The 18,818-nt window shown below is 46.3% G+C and overlaps 2 protein-coding genes and 1 long non-coding RNA gene across 7 annotated transcripts; 1 reads left to right on the top strand and 2 right to left on the bottom strand.

The window, feature by feature from the left end:
- Nucleotides 1–217: 217 nt before the first annotated feature.
- On the bottom strand, nucleotides 218–9,061 carry supt16h (SPT16 homolog, facilitates chromatin remodeling subunit). Of its 2 annotated transcripts, none has more exons than XM_020107548.2 (24): nucleotides 8,646–9,061; nucleotides 7,510–7,602; nucleotides 7,116–7,286; nucleotides 6,838–6,990; nucleotides 6,595–6,741; nucleotides 6,348–6,499; nucleotides 5,877–6,049; nucleotides 5,672–5,762; nucleotides 5,522–5,595; nucleotides 5,254–5,366; nucleotides 5,051–5,116; nucleotides 4,828–4,926; nucleotides 4,332–4,447; nucleotides 3,898–4,051; nucleotides 3,678–3,805; nucleotides 3,184–3,446; nucleotides 2,976–3,094; nucleotides 2,448–2,686; nucleotides 2,273–2,348; nucleotides 1,959–2,128; nucleotides 1,742–1,871; nucleotides 1,472–1,598; nucleotides 1,280–1,357; nucleotides 218–1,185 (listed from the first exon to the last, which is right to left on the bottom strand). In XM_020107548.2, the coding sequence occupies exons 1-24, from the start codon at nucleotides 8,709–8,711 to the stop codon at nucleotides 1,088–1,090; spliced, it is 3,096 nt and encodes a 1,031-aa protein (XP_019963107.1). In that variant the 5' UTR covers nucleotides 8,712–9,061; the 3' UTR covers nucleotides 218–1,087. The 2 variants fall into 2 exon arrangements, with proteins under 2 accessions (XP_019963107.1, XP_069374622.1); XM_069518521.1 differs by lacking the exon at nucleotides 8,646–9,061 and adding an exon at nucleotides 7,692–8,545.
- A 989-nt stretch (nucleotides 9,062–10,050) lies between these two features.
- tox4b (TOX high mobility group box family member 4 b) lies at nucleotides 10,051–18,268 on the bottom strand. Of its 4 annotated transcripts, none has more exons than XM_069518524.1 (10): nucleotides 18,134–18,263; nucleotides 15,672–15,740; nucleotides 15,108–15,158; nucleotides 14,032–14,319; nucleotides 13,690–13,950; nucleotides 12,955–13,278; nucleotides 12,660–12,740; nucleotides 11,754–12,386; nucleotides 11,319–11,473; nucleotides 10,051–11,193 (listed from the first exon to the last, which is right to left on the bottom strand). In XM_069518524.1, exons 1-10 carry the CDS (start codon nucleotides 18,137–18,139, stop codon nucleotides 11,136–11,138), a joined length of 1,926 nt encoding a protein of 641 aa, XP_069374625.1. In that variant the 5' UTR covers nucleotides 18,140–18,263; the 3' UTR covers nucleotides 10,051–11,135. The 4 variants fall into 4 exon arrangements, with proteins under 4 accessions (XP_069374625.1, XP_069374623.1, XP_069374626.1 ...); XM_069518522.1 differs by lacking the exon at nucleotides 18,134–18,263 and adding an exon at nucleotides 16,620–17,216; XM_069518525.1 differs by lacking the exon at nucleotides 15,108–15,158 and having other exon boundaries at nucleotides 18,134–18,268.
- On the top strand, nucleotides 17,702–18,685 carry LOC138406382 (uncharacterized). The gene is made up of 2 exons (XR_011239837.1): nucleotides 17,702–18,050; nucleotides 18,191–18,685. It is a non-coding gene; the product is annotated as an uncharacterized lncRNA (long non-coding RNA).
- Nucleotides 18,686–18,818: the final 133 nt, after the last annotated feature.

Genomic DNA, 18,818 nt, shown 5'->3' with positions numbered 1-18,818 from the left:
CTTTGAGTTTTGTCCAAAGATAAATGTCTATAATTGACCTAATCAACACTACGCACTGTATATGACAGATACGCAGACACACTGGACTTTTAAGTTGAAAGTTCGACTTTTTCCCGACGGTCACGCGTGAAAACGGATTTAGTGGCGCAGTGTGCAGCCTTCACGCATCAACAGAAACATGCCACGGCAGCGACAGAGGAAACTGACCACTGAAAACTACAACTCCATTTCATTTTATTACAAAAACAAAAACAGGATTTTCAGAATTAACAGTACAACATATCTACTCAGAATGAACCAAAGAGAAAAGGGGACAGAGGAGGACAAGTGCGAAAGAGACAGTGTATGTGTGAGCCTGTCTGCAAACGTTTACAAACCCGTTCAAATAAGAATTATCAGAAAATGTGTATCTGCCCCCCCCCCCCGTCAAAGAAAAGAGAAATGTTCCATTTAATTACCACAATTTAACGAACACAGAAGAAAACATGGCGGGAAAGTGAAATGTAGACGAGGAGGAGGAGGAGGAGGAGGAATCTCAGTTTTTATATAAAACACTTGGCAGAGGATCGGTCAGGTCTCATCTTTTATTATTCATTAGTTAAGAAACTTATTTTTTTTTAAACAAAAAAATAAACAATGCTCGCAATTAAAAACCCATTTGAACACACACACACACACACACTTGCACGCACACACACACACACACACGTGAAACCCTGATAGATGGATGGAGATGGGAAGAGGGAAACCAAAGAGAAATGAGGAAGGAATGAAGAGGGAGAAGAGCTGAAGAGTGAAGTGTGCGACTGCTCCTTCTTTAACGTCTCTACGTTGACACTTCACTGACCAACACAAAAATAAGGGCCGTCTACGTCTTTATACACATCGTGTGTGTGTGTGTGTGTGTGTGTGTGTGTGTGTGTGTGTGTGTGTGTGTGTGTGTGTGTGTGTGTGTAAGAAATGTTCGGGCAACAAGAGTCAGTTGGGGTGGGAGGAAAGGTCAAGGGTCAGCTAGGTTTTGGCAGTGTGTGTGTGTGTGTGTGTGTGTGTGTGTGTGTGTGTGTGTGTGCGTGTATCTGTGTGACATTTAGGACCGTCGCTTCTTCTTGCTGGGCGGGGCTGACGGCCGGATCTTCCTCTTCCTGTTGGAGGTGTCCTCGTCCTCGTAAGTACTCTCTTTGTCAGCTGGAGGGCGAGAAGATTTATTTTACCGATGTTCATTTTGACCTGTTCTCCAACATTAAGAAGGTCTGAGGAGGAATCGGCTGCAGATACAAACCTTTCCTGGCTTCTTCCTCCAGCTCGTCCCAGTCTTTACCGCTCTCCTCCTCGCTGCCCAGCGACTCGCTGTACTCCACTGAACACGAGACATTAAGAACTCGTATCAGGAACATTTTACCAAAGATTCTGTACAAATGGATCCAACGTTATTTACAGATTTCACATTTAAAAAACTTTTACTACACCGCACCCGAGTCCTCCGTCTCTGAGCTGTAATCCTCATCACTGTCCTCCTCCTCTTCCTCTTCCTCGTCTGCTGACGGGTTGAACGTTTCATCCTCCATCTCAGATTCTGAATCCTCCTCTCCTCCACTTCCCTGAGACGGAGACGAGACACAGTAATGCAGACGTGATCACAGACAGTGAAGAGTAACCACAACTGTATTGTTTGTTATTTAAGAAGCGGAACATCGGGAGAAGTTCTGTGAAAACATTTGTTTCCTCCACACGTGAAACATACTTCGCTCTCTGGGTCTAAGAAGGACCAGCCCCCCTGCTCGAAGAAACCCTCGGGGTCGTCCACGATGGTCTTCATGATCTTGGTCCAGTTCAGAGACTGGACTCCCTCCGTGTACTTGATGTCACACGAGCTGAGTAAGAGACAGGAAACATTAACAGACGCAGGCGTCACTTAGACCTTCAACGATAAAAACATGAAATGGTGTCAGAGGTCGTACTTCAGCCACTCCTTGATGGGGTCCAGGGAGTTGACGGGCACGGCGTTGATCATGGTGACCTTCTTGTTGTAGTCCTTGTAGACAATGACCACGTCAAAGTTCTTAAGGTGGAACTGCACGCGCTCAAAGTGGACCAGCTCCACTTCGTCCAGGGTCACGGCAAACGGCGGCTTAACGGGGACGGAAAGTTAAAATACATCAACGACAAAGTTGAACAACTCAATCTTTTGTGCAACTGGTTAGATTTTATTTTTCAAAACGTCTGTGCACCAAAGTGAAACTTATTCCAGAACAGCATCCGAGTAGCTACTCACCCATTCGGTGACATTGACAAGGGAACTGGATGTGGGTTGTAACAGGCAGGTGCTCCTGTAGGGGGCGCCCTGGAACCTGGAAACAAAGATGCACAGCGAAAACAATGAGTCCACCTGCTTATGGAGCTGTTCTCCATGTTATCGTACGGTCACGTCCGTCCGGACATCCACTCACCCCAGGTCTCTGAAGGGCACCTCGAACTCCAGCTGCTCTTTCGTCAGCGTCTCCACCTTCTCGATGAAGTTCTTGAAGGCCGACTTGAGCTTGTGCCTCATCTCCCGCTCCATCTGCTCGGCGTACAGGTCGTCTCGGTCGTGCATGTGTTGGTGTTTACCCAAGTCTGTGGTGATCTCCCCGACTTCTGTGTAGAACTGGACGTCTGTGTGGCGTCTCTTGCCAAACATGATGGCGTTCTGGAAGGAAAGGTGTGATAGAGAGAATCAAATACTGAAAAACCCAAATCCAAAATCGTAAGGCATTCTTTAAAAGCAACGTTACACTGAGCAACAGGTAAAAGTTACATTTTACTTATCGGCAAATCTAAAGCTCAGAAACTAAAATGGTTTAGTCCACAAAAAGCACAAGGCTCATCTTATCTCAGAGCCTGAGCTGAGATCATTTCACCAGCTGCTAATGTTGATTCATTCAGAGAAAGTAAAACAAGCTCATTCCTCAAAAATGAGGTTGAACCAGTAAACGCACTCTGAGGTGGAAGTGCAGAACGATGATCATCTCCCCGTCGCACGGCTGGAAGATGGCGTGTTTGATGTTGTTGTAGAGGATGTCCACTTTGTCTCCGCGGACCGACGTGAAACGGAAACCTGGACGAGGAAATCACAGAGGTTAACTTTACGCTGCTTCGGTTCACAGTTCTTAAATCTACCACGAGAAATAAATCCTGCTTCGTCACCGTTAGTATGAGCCTCCAGCGAGCCCTGCATCCTCTTCTGGGCGATGTTGGGTCGGATGTAGAGGTCTTTGAGCTTGGGGTTGCTGCGGTTGAGGTTGATGACCAGCGAGTCTTGCTTGACGATGCCCTCCTTCTCCTTCTCCTCTGCCTCTCGCGTCTTGTAGCGTTTCTGTACCTCCTTGATGATGCGGAAAGCGTTCTGCAGGTTGGTGGAGGGCACCGACGTGTCGCCGGGGGCCTTCAGGTTGGACGCTCGGTACGTGCTGACGGGGGAGGAAGGGAGTTACTGGTTAGAAGGTGGTTGAATTAAAAGTGTAATCTACACACAGTCATAAAAATAAGCAGGTGTACAAACAAAACCTCTAAATGAAGACACTAAATACACAATTTATAATTCTTATAATCCATCTGGCTGCCAAACGTCAAATTACAAATTTCAGTTTCCTGGACTTGAAACATTTGAATGATTATTTAGTAAAATATTTAAGACTCACATTTCCTTGACGAACGTGGCATCAGGGTTGGGGAAGATATTTCCCTCTTGTCGACCCAGAGAGCTGCCGGGGACGTAGAAGTTGATCCTCAGGTAGGTGTAGTCTCCTTCTACCGACATACTGATGTTCTGAACACGAGAGAAAAAGAAACATCAGATGATCAATCAAACAAACAACAAATCCAACGCCGGTCAGACGGATGGAGATTCCCTCGGCGTACCTTGATGGTGGCGATGTGGAACGGCGTGGCGATACCAAAGACGGGCATGACGACCGTCTCGTACTTCTTGTCGATGAAGATCTTCATTTCTCTGATGTCTCTTTCTCTGGGCATCTGAGACACGTTCTTATAGGACACGTTCGATTTTCTTGCCCTGAGGGGAAAAGAGTTAATTCAATTAAAAAACACAAGAGGAGATTACAGCTCAGTGACGTTTTCACCACGACGGAAGATTTGAAAACATTCCTGAAGCCGTCTGTCAGTGTCTAACAGGGGGGGGGGCATCACGATGTTTCTTAATCTTAATCAACGGAATAATCGATAGAATACTCGCTTACTGAAATAATCCATAGTTTAGATTTAGCCAAACACAATTCGACCCTCTCCTCGTTTGTTCCATCTTCTAGCGCCCCCTTCAGGCTCCCGTCACTCACTTCTGAATCTGCTGCTCTCCCTTCTGCTCGGTCAGACGACGCTTGGCTTCTTCGTTCAAATGATTGGCCAACTCCTTCTGGTGGGTCCGCCTCTTCTCCTCCGCCGTCATCTCGTTCTACGTTTGACAACAGAAACAACTGAGTGACAACAACTCCAACACCAGCAAAAAAAAAAAAAAAAAAAAAAAACAGAATGGAACCACAACACACATGCAGAGTACAGACATATGTGTGTATGTGTCACAGCGTTGGATGGTCAGAAAACACACAGAACAAAAAAAGAAAAACCTCGCTGAAATGAAAATGAAACGTTTTCCCATCAGGATTCTTATTATAACTGAACGAGCTCAGCTGATGAGATTTGAGAAGAAACAATGAATACTTACCTTCCCCAGTAGCTGGTAGAGTACAGAGACATTCACACTTAGTTATTAACGCAGAGTCAAGGTGACAAATAAACACTGATCACCTGTCACATGGAAAACAACACACTCACTCTGGTCCTGTCCGCGAGCAGCGCCGCGCTCCGAGCTCCCTTCCCCAGCAGCTCCTCGGCATCGTCGCCATCTTCTTCCTCGTCCTCCTCGTCGTCATTCTGAGAAACGCGACAAGAAAAACATATGAGGTCACTCGTGTTCTCCCTCGACATCACTTCTACGTGTGTGTGTGTGAAGATCGAGACCCTGCTACCTCCAGAGATGACGAAGTCTGACACCTACCTTCAAAAAGATCCCCACGTTTTTGATCTTCTTCTTGACTGGTGTGAGTATCGTGGCCGCCTCTTCCTGTTACACAAACATTTCCAGTTGTCAGACGTTGGACAGCTCGGCTTTTGGATTAAATATATTTTTTTTAAACGTGTTAATAATAGCGAGCAGTGTGATTCTGACATTCCTCTGAGAAGTTCTTTAGAATCACTCACCTCATTGATCTGTATTGTGTCACCAATAAATAAGGCATATTTCTTCTGCTCATCCTTTTTACCCTCTTTATTCACAAGGTCAGCAAATCCCAAACTAATACTCAACACCATGCCTGCAAAGACACACACGTTCTCAATTTAGGTTTGAAATAACTGGAAATCACTAAACCAAACCCTGATGAAAGTATAAGAGCAGAATCAAAGTACTAATATCTTCAGGTGAGGAATAAACTTGTGAGGAGTGAAAAGTACAAAAACTAATTCTAACCTTTTTTCAGTTTGTACTGGTTCTTAGCGTTCAGAACCAAAGAGCCTTCTCTGAACTCGATTCCCATCGCAAATCTACGAAGAACAACAAAAAACCGTCATGAGTGGAACAGAGGGAGAGAATGTGGAAGAGAAATGTGTGGACATTTACCCGAGGTTTTTCGTCAGCTTTGATACAAGGTCCGACTTCTCCTTCTTCACATAATCCAGAACGGCGTTGTAGGCGTCGCAGATTTTTACACCTGTGGAGGAGACGGAATTATGCTCAACAGGCTTATTTGAAACAAAATGCTTTTATTTTTTAGCTCAGGCTCAGATAAGACTTAACCACACTCGCAGCATTCTCCGGAACCCACCGTGTTTGAGCTCTTTGAGCAGCTCCTCCTCCACCTGCAGCAGGAAGTTGTAGTTGTCCTGCATCTCCTGAGGAGGGTCCACCATGAGGGTTCGCACCAGGTTGGAGCAGTACGACTTGTAGCGGATTCCCATGGCGCACGTGATGGCACCAAAGTGGATGTGATTCTTGTCGCTGGTGCAGAGAAAGACCGGTGTCAATTAACACGACAGCAGCGTCATTCATTATGTTTCAAAACCTTTGCTCTCAATAATCTGTTAAAGCAACAATTAACAATTCTATGTTTCATCATCTGATTTTTTTTTAAGCATAAAAGCCAAATATTTGCATTTTGACATTTCAAAGATCCACTAATTGAGATATTAACGAGCAAATTAATCCATATACAAATTGAAAAGATCAAATAAATGAGTGTAAATTCACTTTTCCTGCACAGATGCTCCTCAGACTCTGTTGAGACGGGCCAACCTACCTGACGACGCTGAACTTGAGGCTGTAGTTTCCACCGCTCTGGATGATGGGGGGATAACACATCTCCACCGTGGAAGGATCAGCACCACCCAGGTACTTCTTCTCCTCGATGGCCTTCTCTACGGACTCGGCCAGTTTGCTGTGACGCACTTTCTGTTGGACGAGGGAGAGAATACGCGCCAAAGATCAGCGTTAGTTCCAGCACAGAACGACCAGCTTTCGTGCACTAAGCGTCTCCTGCTCCTCACCTCATCTGCATCAACGATCTCCATGACGCGCTCTTTGAAGAACTTGGAGTAAACCTCGCTGGTGATGGCCGCTGCCTTCTTCATCAGGTTGAGCTCCCCGTCTTCCTTCACCGCTGTCGTGTACGCGACCACAGCGCTGATGTCCACCTGCACACACGACACAAGTTAAGATGGGTTGTTGATAATGACTCCTACTAATTACAGGACCTGGAGCTTCAGCTCACGCGCTCCACCACGTCTCACCTTTTCCAGTCCCTCGGCAGTGATCGTGTCGTTCCAGCTCTTCATGTACTCTCCGGGGAACTTGTCCTTGCTGAAAATTCCCACCGCCTTTCCTTCTTTGCTGCCTCGGATCGCCTCGATCATCTTGTCAAAGTTGGCCTTGTTGCTTTCATTCTGAAAAAGCATCGACAAATTGAAGAGTCAGAGGAAGATTCAATCTCCTGAGTCTTCAGGAAACACCACAGGCTCCAATCTTAAAATCCCACGTGGGTGACTAAACTAAGTGCTGTTAGTTTTACCTTCTCTCTGGTGAGCAAGGTGATGGGCGGGACACCGTTGGCGTTCTCGTTGCCTTTAGTTATCGCCACCTGTTTGAGGAAGTCCACTTTCTTCTTGCTGGCGAGGAAGATGATCTTGGTCTCGCAGAACACCATGATGGTGTCCGTCAACTCGTAGCCAAACAGCCACGTCTGAGGAAAACAAAAACAAAAAAAAACGAGAGTGAATCAATGAACTGAAAGAGAAAACAGGTTTCCACACTCAGCAACGCAATCACACGTTGCACGCAATCCAGAAAAGGAACCCAGAACATGTGGTCATAGGTTAACTGTAGTTACATCATGATCTGTTTATTGCAGCACCTGACTGTGGAGTCCTCAGCATCCTCTGGGTTTCATCACGCGGCGTCCTTACCTGTATGGCTGTGGATTTGGCGTAAACGATCTCCTCGTCCACTCCGACTGAAACCACGATGGCATCGACTTTGCCAAACTCATCGTCTCCTTTCTGCAAGATCACAAAACAGAAGAGAGCACGTGACTCGATCATGCACATGAAGAGGAAATCCTAAGAGCAGACTGAGGTTCTATCATCACCTATTGTTTCAGGAAGTGTGTGCAGATAAAGTACTGGTGCCATATTATTAACAAGTGTGTGGAGTCAGTGGTAGATGAGGATCAGCCTCTGATGCTGCACGGAACTGTCTCTCAAAGCTCATTCAGTGTCTTTTAGGGACAATAACAATGCAGATATTACTATTATATAAACGCACGATACACTCATCTGCAGGATTTAGCTGCAAAAATAAACAACCCCGTCATGTTCTGACTTCAGAAACACTCGCTCGTGTTCGTGTGATGATAAAAGCAGCAGCGGGATTTCACGTGGTGGGATTCGACACGTTTAAAAACTCAATCAGGCGATTTCCAGAAGCTGCACATGTCACTTTATTCCGATGCTAATTAGCCTGCTAACATTAGCATGTGGCGACCGTTACAGGCGCAAACTGACAGTTAGCTTGAAAACAGCGTCGTGTTGGTCCGAAGGTCTTTTAAAGACTTGGATCAAGTTGTTTCTGTCACTTTCAACGCGGTTTATTCGTCACGTTAACCGGCGCTGGGTCGCTACGCGCCCAGCCGCTTGGCTCGCGAGCTAGCTCGGTGGTAAACTTGCGAGCTAGCACGCTAACGCGGTGAATGGGACGCCTGGCGGAGCTAGCAATGGAGGCAGCTAGCCCGTGTGTGCCGCGGGACGAGACAGGCGGGGACGCGTGTCCCGGTGGACGGCGGAGACGTCAAGTGAGTAACTCGGTTTACGCGGGGAGAACCGAGGGGGGCCGAGGCCCGACGCGGACACAGAAGCCCCGGGTGTCGGCGCTGGACGCGGGCGGGGAGACCGCACCGCTCCCCCCCCCCGACAACAGAGGCAACAAGCTCGGCTAAAAAAAAAACAACCCCGCGGTGGTTAGCATGTCCGCACACTTCACCACCTCCAGGTTGTGATCAAAGTGTGAGGCCACATCCAGACACCCCCGGCCCGGCCCGCTCTACCTTCCAGTTGCTGTATAATCTCTTGATGCGGCGGTAGTACGCCTCCTTGTCCAGGTTTACCGCCATGGTGAGTGCTCTGCTGCGAACTCCAGCTCCCGGCTTCGCTTCTCAGCAGGCCGGAGGAAGATGAGGATGAAGAGGAGGAGGAGGAGGGTGGTGATGATGATGATGATGATGATGATCCGAGTCAACCCACAACAACGCACTTTCTCTGCTCGCCCGCTGAGACGCCTCCTCCTCGGGCCGGGGGAGACGCTGCTGCCGCCGGCTGTGAGCTTCTCGACGCGGAGGATTGAAAACACGAAGAAATATGGAAATGCGAGATGTTATGAGCTCCTCTCTCCTCCACACACACACTCAGTCATTAACTCCCCCCTCCTCCTCTGTGCCTCCCCCTCCTCCTCCCCCTGCACTCCTCATGTAACACATATTATAATAAACTCTCTTTATTGTCCCTCTGACGTCAGATGTTCAGTAACATGTTTACACGTCATCACGCTCCATCGCTTCTTTACTTATTTCGTCACTTTGTCGTTTTTTTTTTTTTTACTTAATTAGTTTGTGGCGCGTTTGAATGTGACGCGGGGACGACAGCGCCCCCTGGCTCTGTGTGGGCCACGCTGCTTTTCTTTCCCGCCACGATGGATTTTCCCGCCACCGTCATCGAACGCGCTAGGTGACGTCACGTTCGCGATACGAGCGACGGGATCACACGAGAGACACGTGACCGCCAGAAGCATCCATTACGTTTTTAGAGAAATGTACTCTTTACGTTATATTTTCATCATTATATATATATATATATATATATATATTGTATACTATGATGTATTTATACTCTGCCTATATATACATATACACAAAATACAATCATTACTTCTTCACACCTGCCTGTATGTCTATATAAGCATATATCTGTGTACATATATTTCAGTATAGAAATACTGACAATCATCCTGTGCTACTGCACTTTACTCAAATACATTTCTGTCTGTAGTGAAATCATTTATATCCTCTCTGCATTTTTAGTACATTTTCCTCTTAATCTCATTATTTGTTTAAGATGCTTACAGTTCAACTAAATGTGATTTTGTTTGTGAGTTGTTCAATGTTGAGCAAAGTTTTTAAAAAGTGCTGAAAGGAGAGTTGTCAGGAAGAAATGAAAAAAAAAAAAAAAAAAGTTTCAACACTGGGCAGATTTTTCACAACTTCCTTTAACATGGTGAGATCTGGTGTGAGCCTTGGAGGAGTTGGTCTGTTCAGGAGCTCTTCTAGTTTCTGTTTAATTTGTAGCCTGTTTATCAAAGTCAGGAATAATTCAGATTCTCTCTCACACACAAACGTGAAAAGAAACCAAATGAAAACCACCGGAGATTCGACAGATCCTGCTCCAGTTGTTCAAATATATATTAAAACATAAAATATTTTATTTCACCATTGATAACATTCCCAGACATCTACAATAAACCAGACTCATCACTGCACCATTTCATCTGACTGGGAACAGTTTGTTATTTTAAAGAAACTGACCTGAAAGAAATTCCTTAAATGAAACCCTGTCATGTTCAAAGAGTGTTTTTAATCTGATTCCCTTTCCTCTCACAGTAAGTAGTGTTGTCAGGGCTGGTGTGTGGTCGTTTCACTCCAATATTTATAGAGTTTTTTTTCCCCAACACAAGTTCTCCTCATAAAACAAAAGAAGCACCACATGAATAAAAACCCTCTTACGTCACCGGGTATTTCAGCAGCGGAGGAGCACAGAGAACATTGGTGTGATTTCTTTCCCTGAATCTTAGCACCTGTTTTTTTAAGTTTCCAGTTTCCACCATCGTGGCTTTTAAAGGTGACACAGTATTTGGCTCAAAATTACTTCTTACCAATATATTTTACCCCCTGGTCCAACTCCAGATTAGCTTTAAGACGGTTTGTGCTTTGCCCACTTGTTGGTTCTTCAAATCTCTAATGACTAGAATTCTCCGGTCCGTCGACGCAGAAACCCCCATAAATAATGGAATAAAAAATGTTCGATCCCCAGTGTGACAGTAAATAATTATTTTAAATCAATATAATAAACCGAAACACATTTTGCAAGATCATAATTTCCTTCCTGCACTTTTTTTCCTCTTCAAAATAATTAAAAACACAATAAGTACATATAAAATGTTTGATTTTTCTTTCCTCAAGTCCATATCTTAAATTCACAACACATGATCGATAGATCCCGGAGCAGCAGAACAGAGTCTCTAGTTTTTCTTTCCGTTTCCTTCCACATTATTAAATTATCCATTCTTCTCATTATGAGCCGTCAGTCCCACTGATGTAAAAAAATTCTGCTGGAGTCGTTTGTGCAGGATGAGAGAGTCACAGGAAAGTATATTATAACACTTTGAAAAACACACTCCGTTGACCATTCTCCCATCTGACATGACAGGATGAAAGAATCCTCTTTGTCCTTCTGTATAACACTCCTCCGTCAGCCGTGTCCTTCCCCTATGTGACGGTGGTGGAGTTCCGCCCTCGGATTGCACACCAGGCCATGAACACGTCTCTGTGGACAAGAAAACATAAAGGAAGTTGTTTATTGTCTTTGACGTGTCGCAGTCAACGCAGAGCTGCCGTGATATTCATTTTGTTCTTAGCGACTCTGTGGCAGGGATCAATAAGTACAGATACCTGCAGTGGGTGGCGACACACTCGTTGCTACAGTACTCCTTGTCCCAGTCTTTACTCTCCACAGCGGGGTTGGTGCAGCCAGCACGCATGCAGATGTTGGGACTGGAGGCAGGAGTCAGGCTTGGGCCGGGGGCAACGTTCACCTCCACCTCCATCTGAACAAGAGAAATACACACGTTCACTTTATCATTTATCTCCAGCTCCGACATTTACTGGATGCTTGAGGCTGATACAGCCGGCCACTAGGGGGAGATCCAGATGTTTTGGCTTCAGTGTTTGAAGGTGTCATGTCGACCATCTTTGTTTAAAGTCGATGGTCTGTTCATCAGCTGATCAGCTGTTTTCTGCTTCATCTGGAACTATCTCCATTCACAGCATCAGATAAGATGAATAACTTTACGTATTATGCTGATATGGTTATTATTCGGATCTTACCCCTTCTTCTACCTCTGCCACTTCCTCTCTTCCTGTCACCACTGCAGCCGACTGTCCCAGCTCCATCATCAGTGTGGAGGACGTAGGCGTTTCACCCGCCGCCGCCATAATTATGGGCGTGCTCGAATCCGACTGTCGCGACGATGGGACGACCTTAATCTGTAGCGGTGGAGGAGCGGTGGCAGCCGCTGCGCCCACGCCTCGTGGCTTGGCCTGCAGAGGTGGAGGAGCCTGGGCGTGGACCATCTGCTGCAGCCGAGGCGGAGGCGGCGTGCTCTGCATCTGCTGCAATGGAGGCGGCTGGCGTGGCGACGAGGCAGGCGTCGCCGTGACCGTTACGGCGCCAGAGGGCAGCTGCGTCTGTTTGATGATGATCTTTGTGACGGTGGGGGGGTTCGGGGCAACGGGTGGAGGTTGGGGTTTGATGGCGTTGGTGCGGGAGCGCGTGGTGACCTGGGGCAGGTCCAGGATGATGTTGGAGGTGCAGATGTTGGTGATGGTGTTCTCCTCTGGGTTGTAATGCTGGGACCTGGTGGAGCGAGGGGCGAGGGTGGGGGCAGGTGTGGCTGTGACTGACGGAGCTGGGGGTGGAGGTGAAGGCGAGGGGGCAGTGTCCATGACTTCAATGGGAGCCTGAGGAGAGGAGGATGAAAACACACAGGAAAAACACGTGAGTGACTGAATATAACTTTAGAATCAAAGTTAGAGAAACTTGATCAAGTATTTACAAGATGGTTTTACAGTTTAGAGGCAAATATTATTTCATTCCACTACTTTCTGGTGATTCCTCCGACACACCAGCAGATTTACTTAAAGATTTTAAAATCGTGGGAGACCAAAGATGGCGCCACTTGTTTGTGTAATTTTTGCATTTTCAGATTGAAAAAAAAAAAAAAAGAAGCTCACCTGAGAACTGTGACCGGCTTTGTACTCCGCCAGTGCTTTCAAGTAATCCCTCTTCGCCGCTTCGTTTTTCCTCTTGTAAACCTGGAAAAAAAGTGTGTTTTGTTTAAATCTCGCCACACGTTGATGAGGTCATATCTGCTACTGCATCGCTAACCTTTACGACATCTTGTGCTGGAAAACATTCATAAATCTTAGTTTATTTGTCTCCTGTGGAATTTCACCTCAATAAAAACACCGTATCTGCAGGTTGACCCAACTAGGAACCCACACAGGACTTTCTCCGTTTCCATCTCACCTGTTTCTGCTCCTCCCCCAGACTGTCCCACATCGACGCCACGATCTTAGAGACTTCTCCAAATGTAGCGTTGGGGTTTTGTCCTTTAATGGCCGCCTGCGTGTCCCTGAAGAACAAGGCGTAGGCCGACACCGGTTTCTGAGGCTTGTTGGGGTCCTTCTTCTCCTTCTCCTTCTTTACGCGTCCTGCTCCTCTTCCTTTTCGTCTGAAGCCTGGAGACACGCTGGAGGTCAGGGTGGAGAAAGGTGAATCGGACATAGAGGGGTCAAGGGAGATGACCCCAGGGGAGACGGCCAGAGAGACCGGAGATTCAACCAGGACGCTCTGAATGTGAGAGATGAAAGAGATGGAAACTGCTTTAATTGTTGTGGACTAACTAGTGAACAACAGTTAGCAGCTTAGCTTGGTTGTTCCTGCAGAGGTCGGGGGGGACCGCAAACCGAGCAAAAGAGAGTTTATCTTTTTCCAGAACTGCTGGAAGTGTAGACACGCAACTATTTGTTAGTTCAGCACATCAACTAAAACGGTGACGAGACGTTAATGTTCACAACTTGTTCGACCTCAAGTGGAAAACTGTTGGAAATCTTAAATATTTCTCGAATACAAAAATACAAATGTAAAGTTGGAACACACACTTAATGAAACACAGGCCAATCAATGTGCTTCATCAGGACAGTGTGAGTACTTTGTTCAGATTTCCTGGAAAGAGCAGTGAAATAAAAACATCAGTCTCACTCGTCTAAAATCTTCCATGTCGTCGTCCTGGAGTGAGCTGGTGGGCGACGCCGTGGTCGACAGAGTGTGTTCAGGCGAGTGGGAGCGTTGTAATATGTTGCCGCCTCCCAACCCGAGCCCCAGCTGAGCGCTGAGCTCCGACTGGTCGATAGTGGTCAGCTGGTTGGAGCCCAGCAAGCCCTGGCTCATGTCACCCAGAGGGACGTCGATGGCTACCGGAGACGAGCTGCTGAACTGAGAGCTGATGGGATGCCCGAGATCCTGCAGAAGAGAAGAAGACGTGAGTGGATTTCATATAACGCTTAATGTTGAGATGACGTGGTAACGTCCTGCGCTCCTCACCATTCCCAACGATGACCCCAACAGAGCACCTCCCCCCGACTGGTTCATGACCCCCAGACTCAGGTGCTCCAGCCCCTGTGAGGGGGCGTTCACAAAAGTGGAGGCGAACGAGGGGTCATCCCCTTCCACCACGGTGTTCCCGGGTGCCACCCCACTGTCAGAGGGCCCGCTGTCCGACAGCTCCCCAAACTGGGACACCACATCGGACACGGTGAGGGCCGAGTCCGGGTCCAAAGAGATGGGGGGGATCTCGAACTCCTCATCGCCGAGGCTGGGAGTGTGGAAGGTCTGGAGGGGAGAACGGTGGATCATCACTTTAGTTTCACTGCAGGAATCAACAATGTCACATGAAGTTTCTCTAAAAACGGCTCATATGAGAATTCACGAAACGCTGAATCAAGCAGGATGGAGTCAAGAAAAGAGACGGAGCTGAACCTGCTTCATGATACAGGCCCCAGTTCACCCCCCCCCTCCACCACCCGTGTTACTCACGGCCGCACGAGGTGCTGGAGGCTGAACGACAGGCGTGATATTGTGCTGGTGGCTGCTGGGATATTACTTACAAACATGTACACAAACCCACCACAGCAGATTAAATCCGTTCCAGGTAACTGAACCGTCAGTGAAGGGAACGGAGCAGGTTTGATACTGTTGGTATTTTCATTCCTGCAAATTTATAAGTAGATTTATAAATAAACCCAAAGACTGTTTCCACAGACGGACGACATGACAGCTGAATCATCTTGATCGCCCCCTGCTGGCTGGCTTTCCAATATGTAACAAACCCTGCCTCCTCCATATTAGCAGATGGGACATGGACCAAAGTAGTTGTCTAATTCATTTTCCCCCAAAGATGGTTGTTAGTAATCAAGTACATTTCCCATTCAGATCTTACAGATACTTCATTAGAAGTGTGGGATGTCTCCTGGACGTTAACGGGGAAGTACTGGATGAGTTGGCAGGAAAAATAATGACGTTAAATGAACTTTAACGAATGAGAAATGTAAATGTAAAATAAAGCTTTGTTTTAAAAAGACGTGTGTGAGAAAAAAAAAGTGTTGATAAACAGTTCATACTCCACCAGCAGATCCAGCGAGGTTGAAGAGGTCAATGGGTTTAGTGGCACACTAAAAAATGTGAGTATGTCAGTGAGTACAAACGTCTTCATGTGGCTGTAACTGTGACATCACAACTGATATTACATGAACTGATGGAGCTGATCAAACACAGGAGACGCCTTCAATGGCCGACGCGTCGTCAATGATTAGAAAATGGTAGAAATGTGAAGGACGTCAACAGAAACAAACTGGAACGTGGCTGCAGCGCATTAGACCCCGACCGATATCAGGGATTTCAACATTGCTGATACTGATAAATCGGCCGATATTTATAGTTTTTGGCAACAACAGTTTGACCATAAAACTTTATTATAACTAACTTATAATTAAAAAGAAAACACATTTTAAAATGATCGACATTGAATTAATATAAACATGATTCTACATAAAATAAACGTATTCATATCAGCTGATGTTTTGGGCCGACCAATACATCGGTCAGGTTCTCGTAATTAATGCGTAGAGGGGGCTACATAAACAAAAAACTGTCGAAGACACCGAAGGTCACATAGTTAGACTTACCTCTGCGGAGGAGAGGAAGGGATGACTGGACCCTGATATCGTCAGGTAGTTGTCGCTGCCTCCGGGAAACTGAAACATTCAGATGCACAAGTTAGAACCAGGGTTTTTGATTTTATCGAGAACGCCAATTTATCTGCCCGTCCGATACAAGTATAGTTCTTTCACTAAGCAATTGTCTTCTTCTCAGAAATCACTACTGCTTCGCCGCTCTAAAGCAGCAGTGTTGCTGCCACTGAGCAGAAGGAGGAGAAGAAGAAGAAGGAGAAGAAGGAGAAGAAGGAGGAGAGGTGGTGTCATCCATCAACATTTCACACTGGAAGGTCCCACGAGTTTGAGCCCAGTCACACAAATACGAACATTTCAGAGGTGAACCCTCTCCTTCCGCTCACTTCCCATCTGCGAAGTAGCGATTAAAAAACATTCGCAAATCACAGCGCGAGGTTTAACTGTGGTGAGGCCACGATATTAACTTCATATCCACGTACGACAACGTATGAACGACTTCAGCTGTTAAAACACGTTAACACGTTCACTTTAAATGTCGTGGAATCTGTAAATACGTGAAGGACAGGTGTGGGGACCGGTGCTCTGTATCGGCTAATACTCAGAGTCCAGGTATCAGAACCAGTAGTCGGTATCGGCTAATACTCAGAGTCCAGATATCAGAACCAGTACTTGGTATCGGCTAATACTCAGAGTCCAGATATCAGAACCAGTACTTGGTATCGGCTAATACTCAGAGTCCAGATATCAGAACCAGTACTCGGTATCGGCTAATACTCAAGAGTCCAGATATCAGAACCAGTACTCGATATCGGCTAATACTCAGTCCAGATATCGGACTCAGTGAAAACTTAACGAACAGTGCAACCAATCAGGCCTGTGATGCGTTCAGGGTCAGATGTCGGCCTCGGACAAAGTGGGGTCACATGTGTGGGTGACAGTCACCTTGTTGTCAGAGTCAAAGCCGTTGAAAGTCTGCGGGTCCAGGAACTGCGGGTCCCCGTCGTGCTGCCCGCCACCGTCCGTTAGATCCGAATAGAAATTCAGGTCCATGTTTTCAGCGGGGCCTCATGTGTCCGTGTCCGAGTCAAGCGGACGTCACGCAGACGAACCGGGGTCTCTCTGTCCTCATCTACCGGAGACACCGGACCAGACACCGCGATGTTTCGGGTGTCGGGACGAGACACCGTGCCAGAGATAACCCGGTTAGCCCCCGAGCTAACGCGGCTGTTACCTGGTCCTGACACGGTTTAGCTTTAGCCGGGCTGCGGTGCTCCTCGCTCTCCGCCTGGAGCCCGTTCGCCTGTCGGTCCTCGTACCGGGGACACCGGGGTGTACCGAGCGAGGCACCGGTGCTGAATCCGGGCTCCGGTTAACGACAGCGGCGGAGGATAGAGCCAGAACCCCGACTTAGCTTCGTGCTGGCCCGGGTCAGACAGCTCAGAGGATCCCGGAGAAACGGAGCCGGTGAAGCTAAAGGACACCCACACCGGAAGTGAGGCGACGGGAGTGTCAGAGTAAAACCCGCTGGCTAACTTCACCGACCCAGCTGTTCAAATCATGGGCTTTAAAAAAGATGGACGACATGACAGCTCCAGAAAAGTGAAGCCAAAGCGTCATGGTCGCCCCCTGGTGGCTGGCTGCGGTACGGGTCATAAATCCTGCCTCTTCCATGTTACTGGATTGGACCGGGACCAAACTAAAGAGTAAAAGTACAAATACAGCTTTGATTCGTTATTTGAAGTTTTAAGAACAGGCTGAGACTGATTGACAGCTGAGACTGATTGACAGTTGGCTGATACCGTGAACGTGTGTCCAATACCCCGATCGCTATCACAAATAAAAATTCATTTCTGGAAAGTAGAAGGAAGCGGTGACGCATCGTCCTTGATCAATGCCAGAGCCGGATCAGTAATCAGTAATAATTAAAGATTGTATGTTTGTGTTTAAAAAAAAACATTGTTATAGTGAATATAAATCTTTCAATTTAGAGGTTTTGTTATTCCTGGTGTTTATTTTGAAAGCTGTGGCAGGAAGTCGCTTGTCAAGAGTTTCCGGACAAAAGTGGCTTGTGCTAGTTTTTTTTTTTATTGTAGATTATTTTAACTAAACACTCTCGAGACTCAATCGCAGCTGATTCGTCAATGGAAAAAAAATCCGAATGTTAAAATTAATCGATTAAACGAATAAGAATAGATTTTTTTTCCGGCAGATATTTTACGACTTGTTTCGGTTCCGGGTGGAAACTTTAAACTCTTAAAACCTGCGGATTGAAATGAAAGTGACACCGCAGCTTTAGCGTTTAAAGGGAGAATTCAATGGAGGAAATTAAAAAAGGGGTCATCAAGGAAAGATCCGCTCGTTACGACAACAACTGTGAGTTTGTGATAAAAACACGTCGTCACAAACTGAACTTTGTCTTTTATTCCATCAACGTGTCTAATGTCGACTACTCTTACCTCCATGTTCACCCCGAAATCTGATTATGTTTAATTTTTAATTCCCTTTTTTGTTAGTGAACTTCGCCCAGAACTGATTTCCTCAACATGGCACCGGCTTCCGGCTTTGCACGTACAGGGGGACGTGACGTCAGCACGCACAGGATATAGGTGTTTCAAAATAAAAGGAAGCAGCGAGTAAAAAAAATTGCATCTAAAATGTAAAATACTTCAAATAGAGTTTAAAGTGTATTTTACAAAGTGTACATCTCAACAGTAAATGACCAAACAAAATACTTACCACAAAAACTAATACTAAACACAAAGGAAAGTAATGAAACACACACAGAGTATTTCCATCCAACTCAACTTCTCTGTCAAAGGTTGATGTTGTCGTGGTTTATGTCGTACGTGTTGTTTTGAACTTCAGGGCCACTGTAGTTCTGTGCATTATTTCTATAGTATTATTGGATTTCATGCATTTAGCAAATGCATCAGTGGAAATATGTACAAAAGTGCTTAAGAGTAAATGAACAGACAACAAGTGAATCATTAAAGTGATTTATAAAAGACAAATCTGTCTTCAAATCTCACTAAGTTGATCAAAGTGAGTCTGATGTGTGAAGGTGGAGAACGTTTCCTCCTTCGCTCCCTGAGCGTCTGTTCTCTCTCTCTGCTGAGTGGGTTCATCTCCTGAGAGAACAAG

This window comes from Paralichthys olivaceus, chromosome 22, assembly GCF_024713975.1.
Source record: "Paralichthys olivaceus isolate ysfri-2021 chromosome 22, ASM2471397v2, whole genome shotgun sequence".
Taxonomy (NCBI): domain Eukaryota; kingdom Metazoa; phylum Chordata; class Actinopteri; order Pleuronectiformes; family Paralichthyidae; genus Paralichthys; species Paralichthys olivaceus.
Note: the sequence above shows the minus strand (reverse complement) of the source record. Positions and strands in the feature narration are given on the sequence as shown.

Coding starts and splice junctions, on each gene's coding strand:
- supt16h (XM_020107548.2), bottom strand. CDS start 8,711: ATGGCGGTAAACCTGGACAAGGAGGCGTACTACCGCCGCATCAAGAGA. Junction 3,806..3,897: donor TCCACATCGCCACCATCAAG/GTACGCCGAGGG, acceptor TCTCGTGTTCAG/AACATCAGTATGTCGGTAGA. Junction 1,599..1,741: donor TCTTAGACCCAGAGAGCGAA/GTATGTTTCACG, acceptor TCTCCGTCTCAG/GGAAGTGGAGGAGAGGAGGA.
- tox4b (XM_069518522.1), bottom strand. CDS start 16,727: ATGGACCTGAATTTCTATTCGGATCTAACGGACGGTGGCGGGCAGCAC. Junction 13,951..14,031: donor TGGGGTCATCGTTGGGAATG/GTGAGGAGCGCA, acceptor TCTCTTCTGCAG/GATCTCGGGCATCCCATCAG. Junction 13,279..13,689: donor ACATGGAAGATTTTAGACGA/GTGAGACTGATG, acceptor TCTCACATTCAG/AGCGTCCTGGTTGAATCTCC.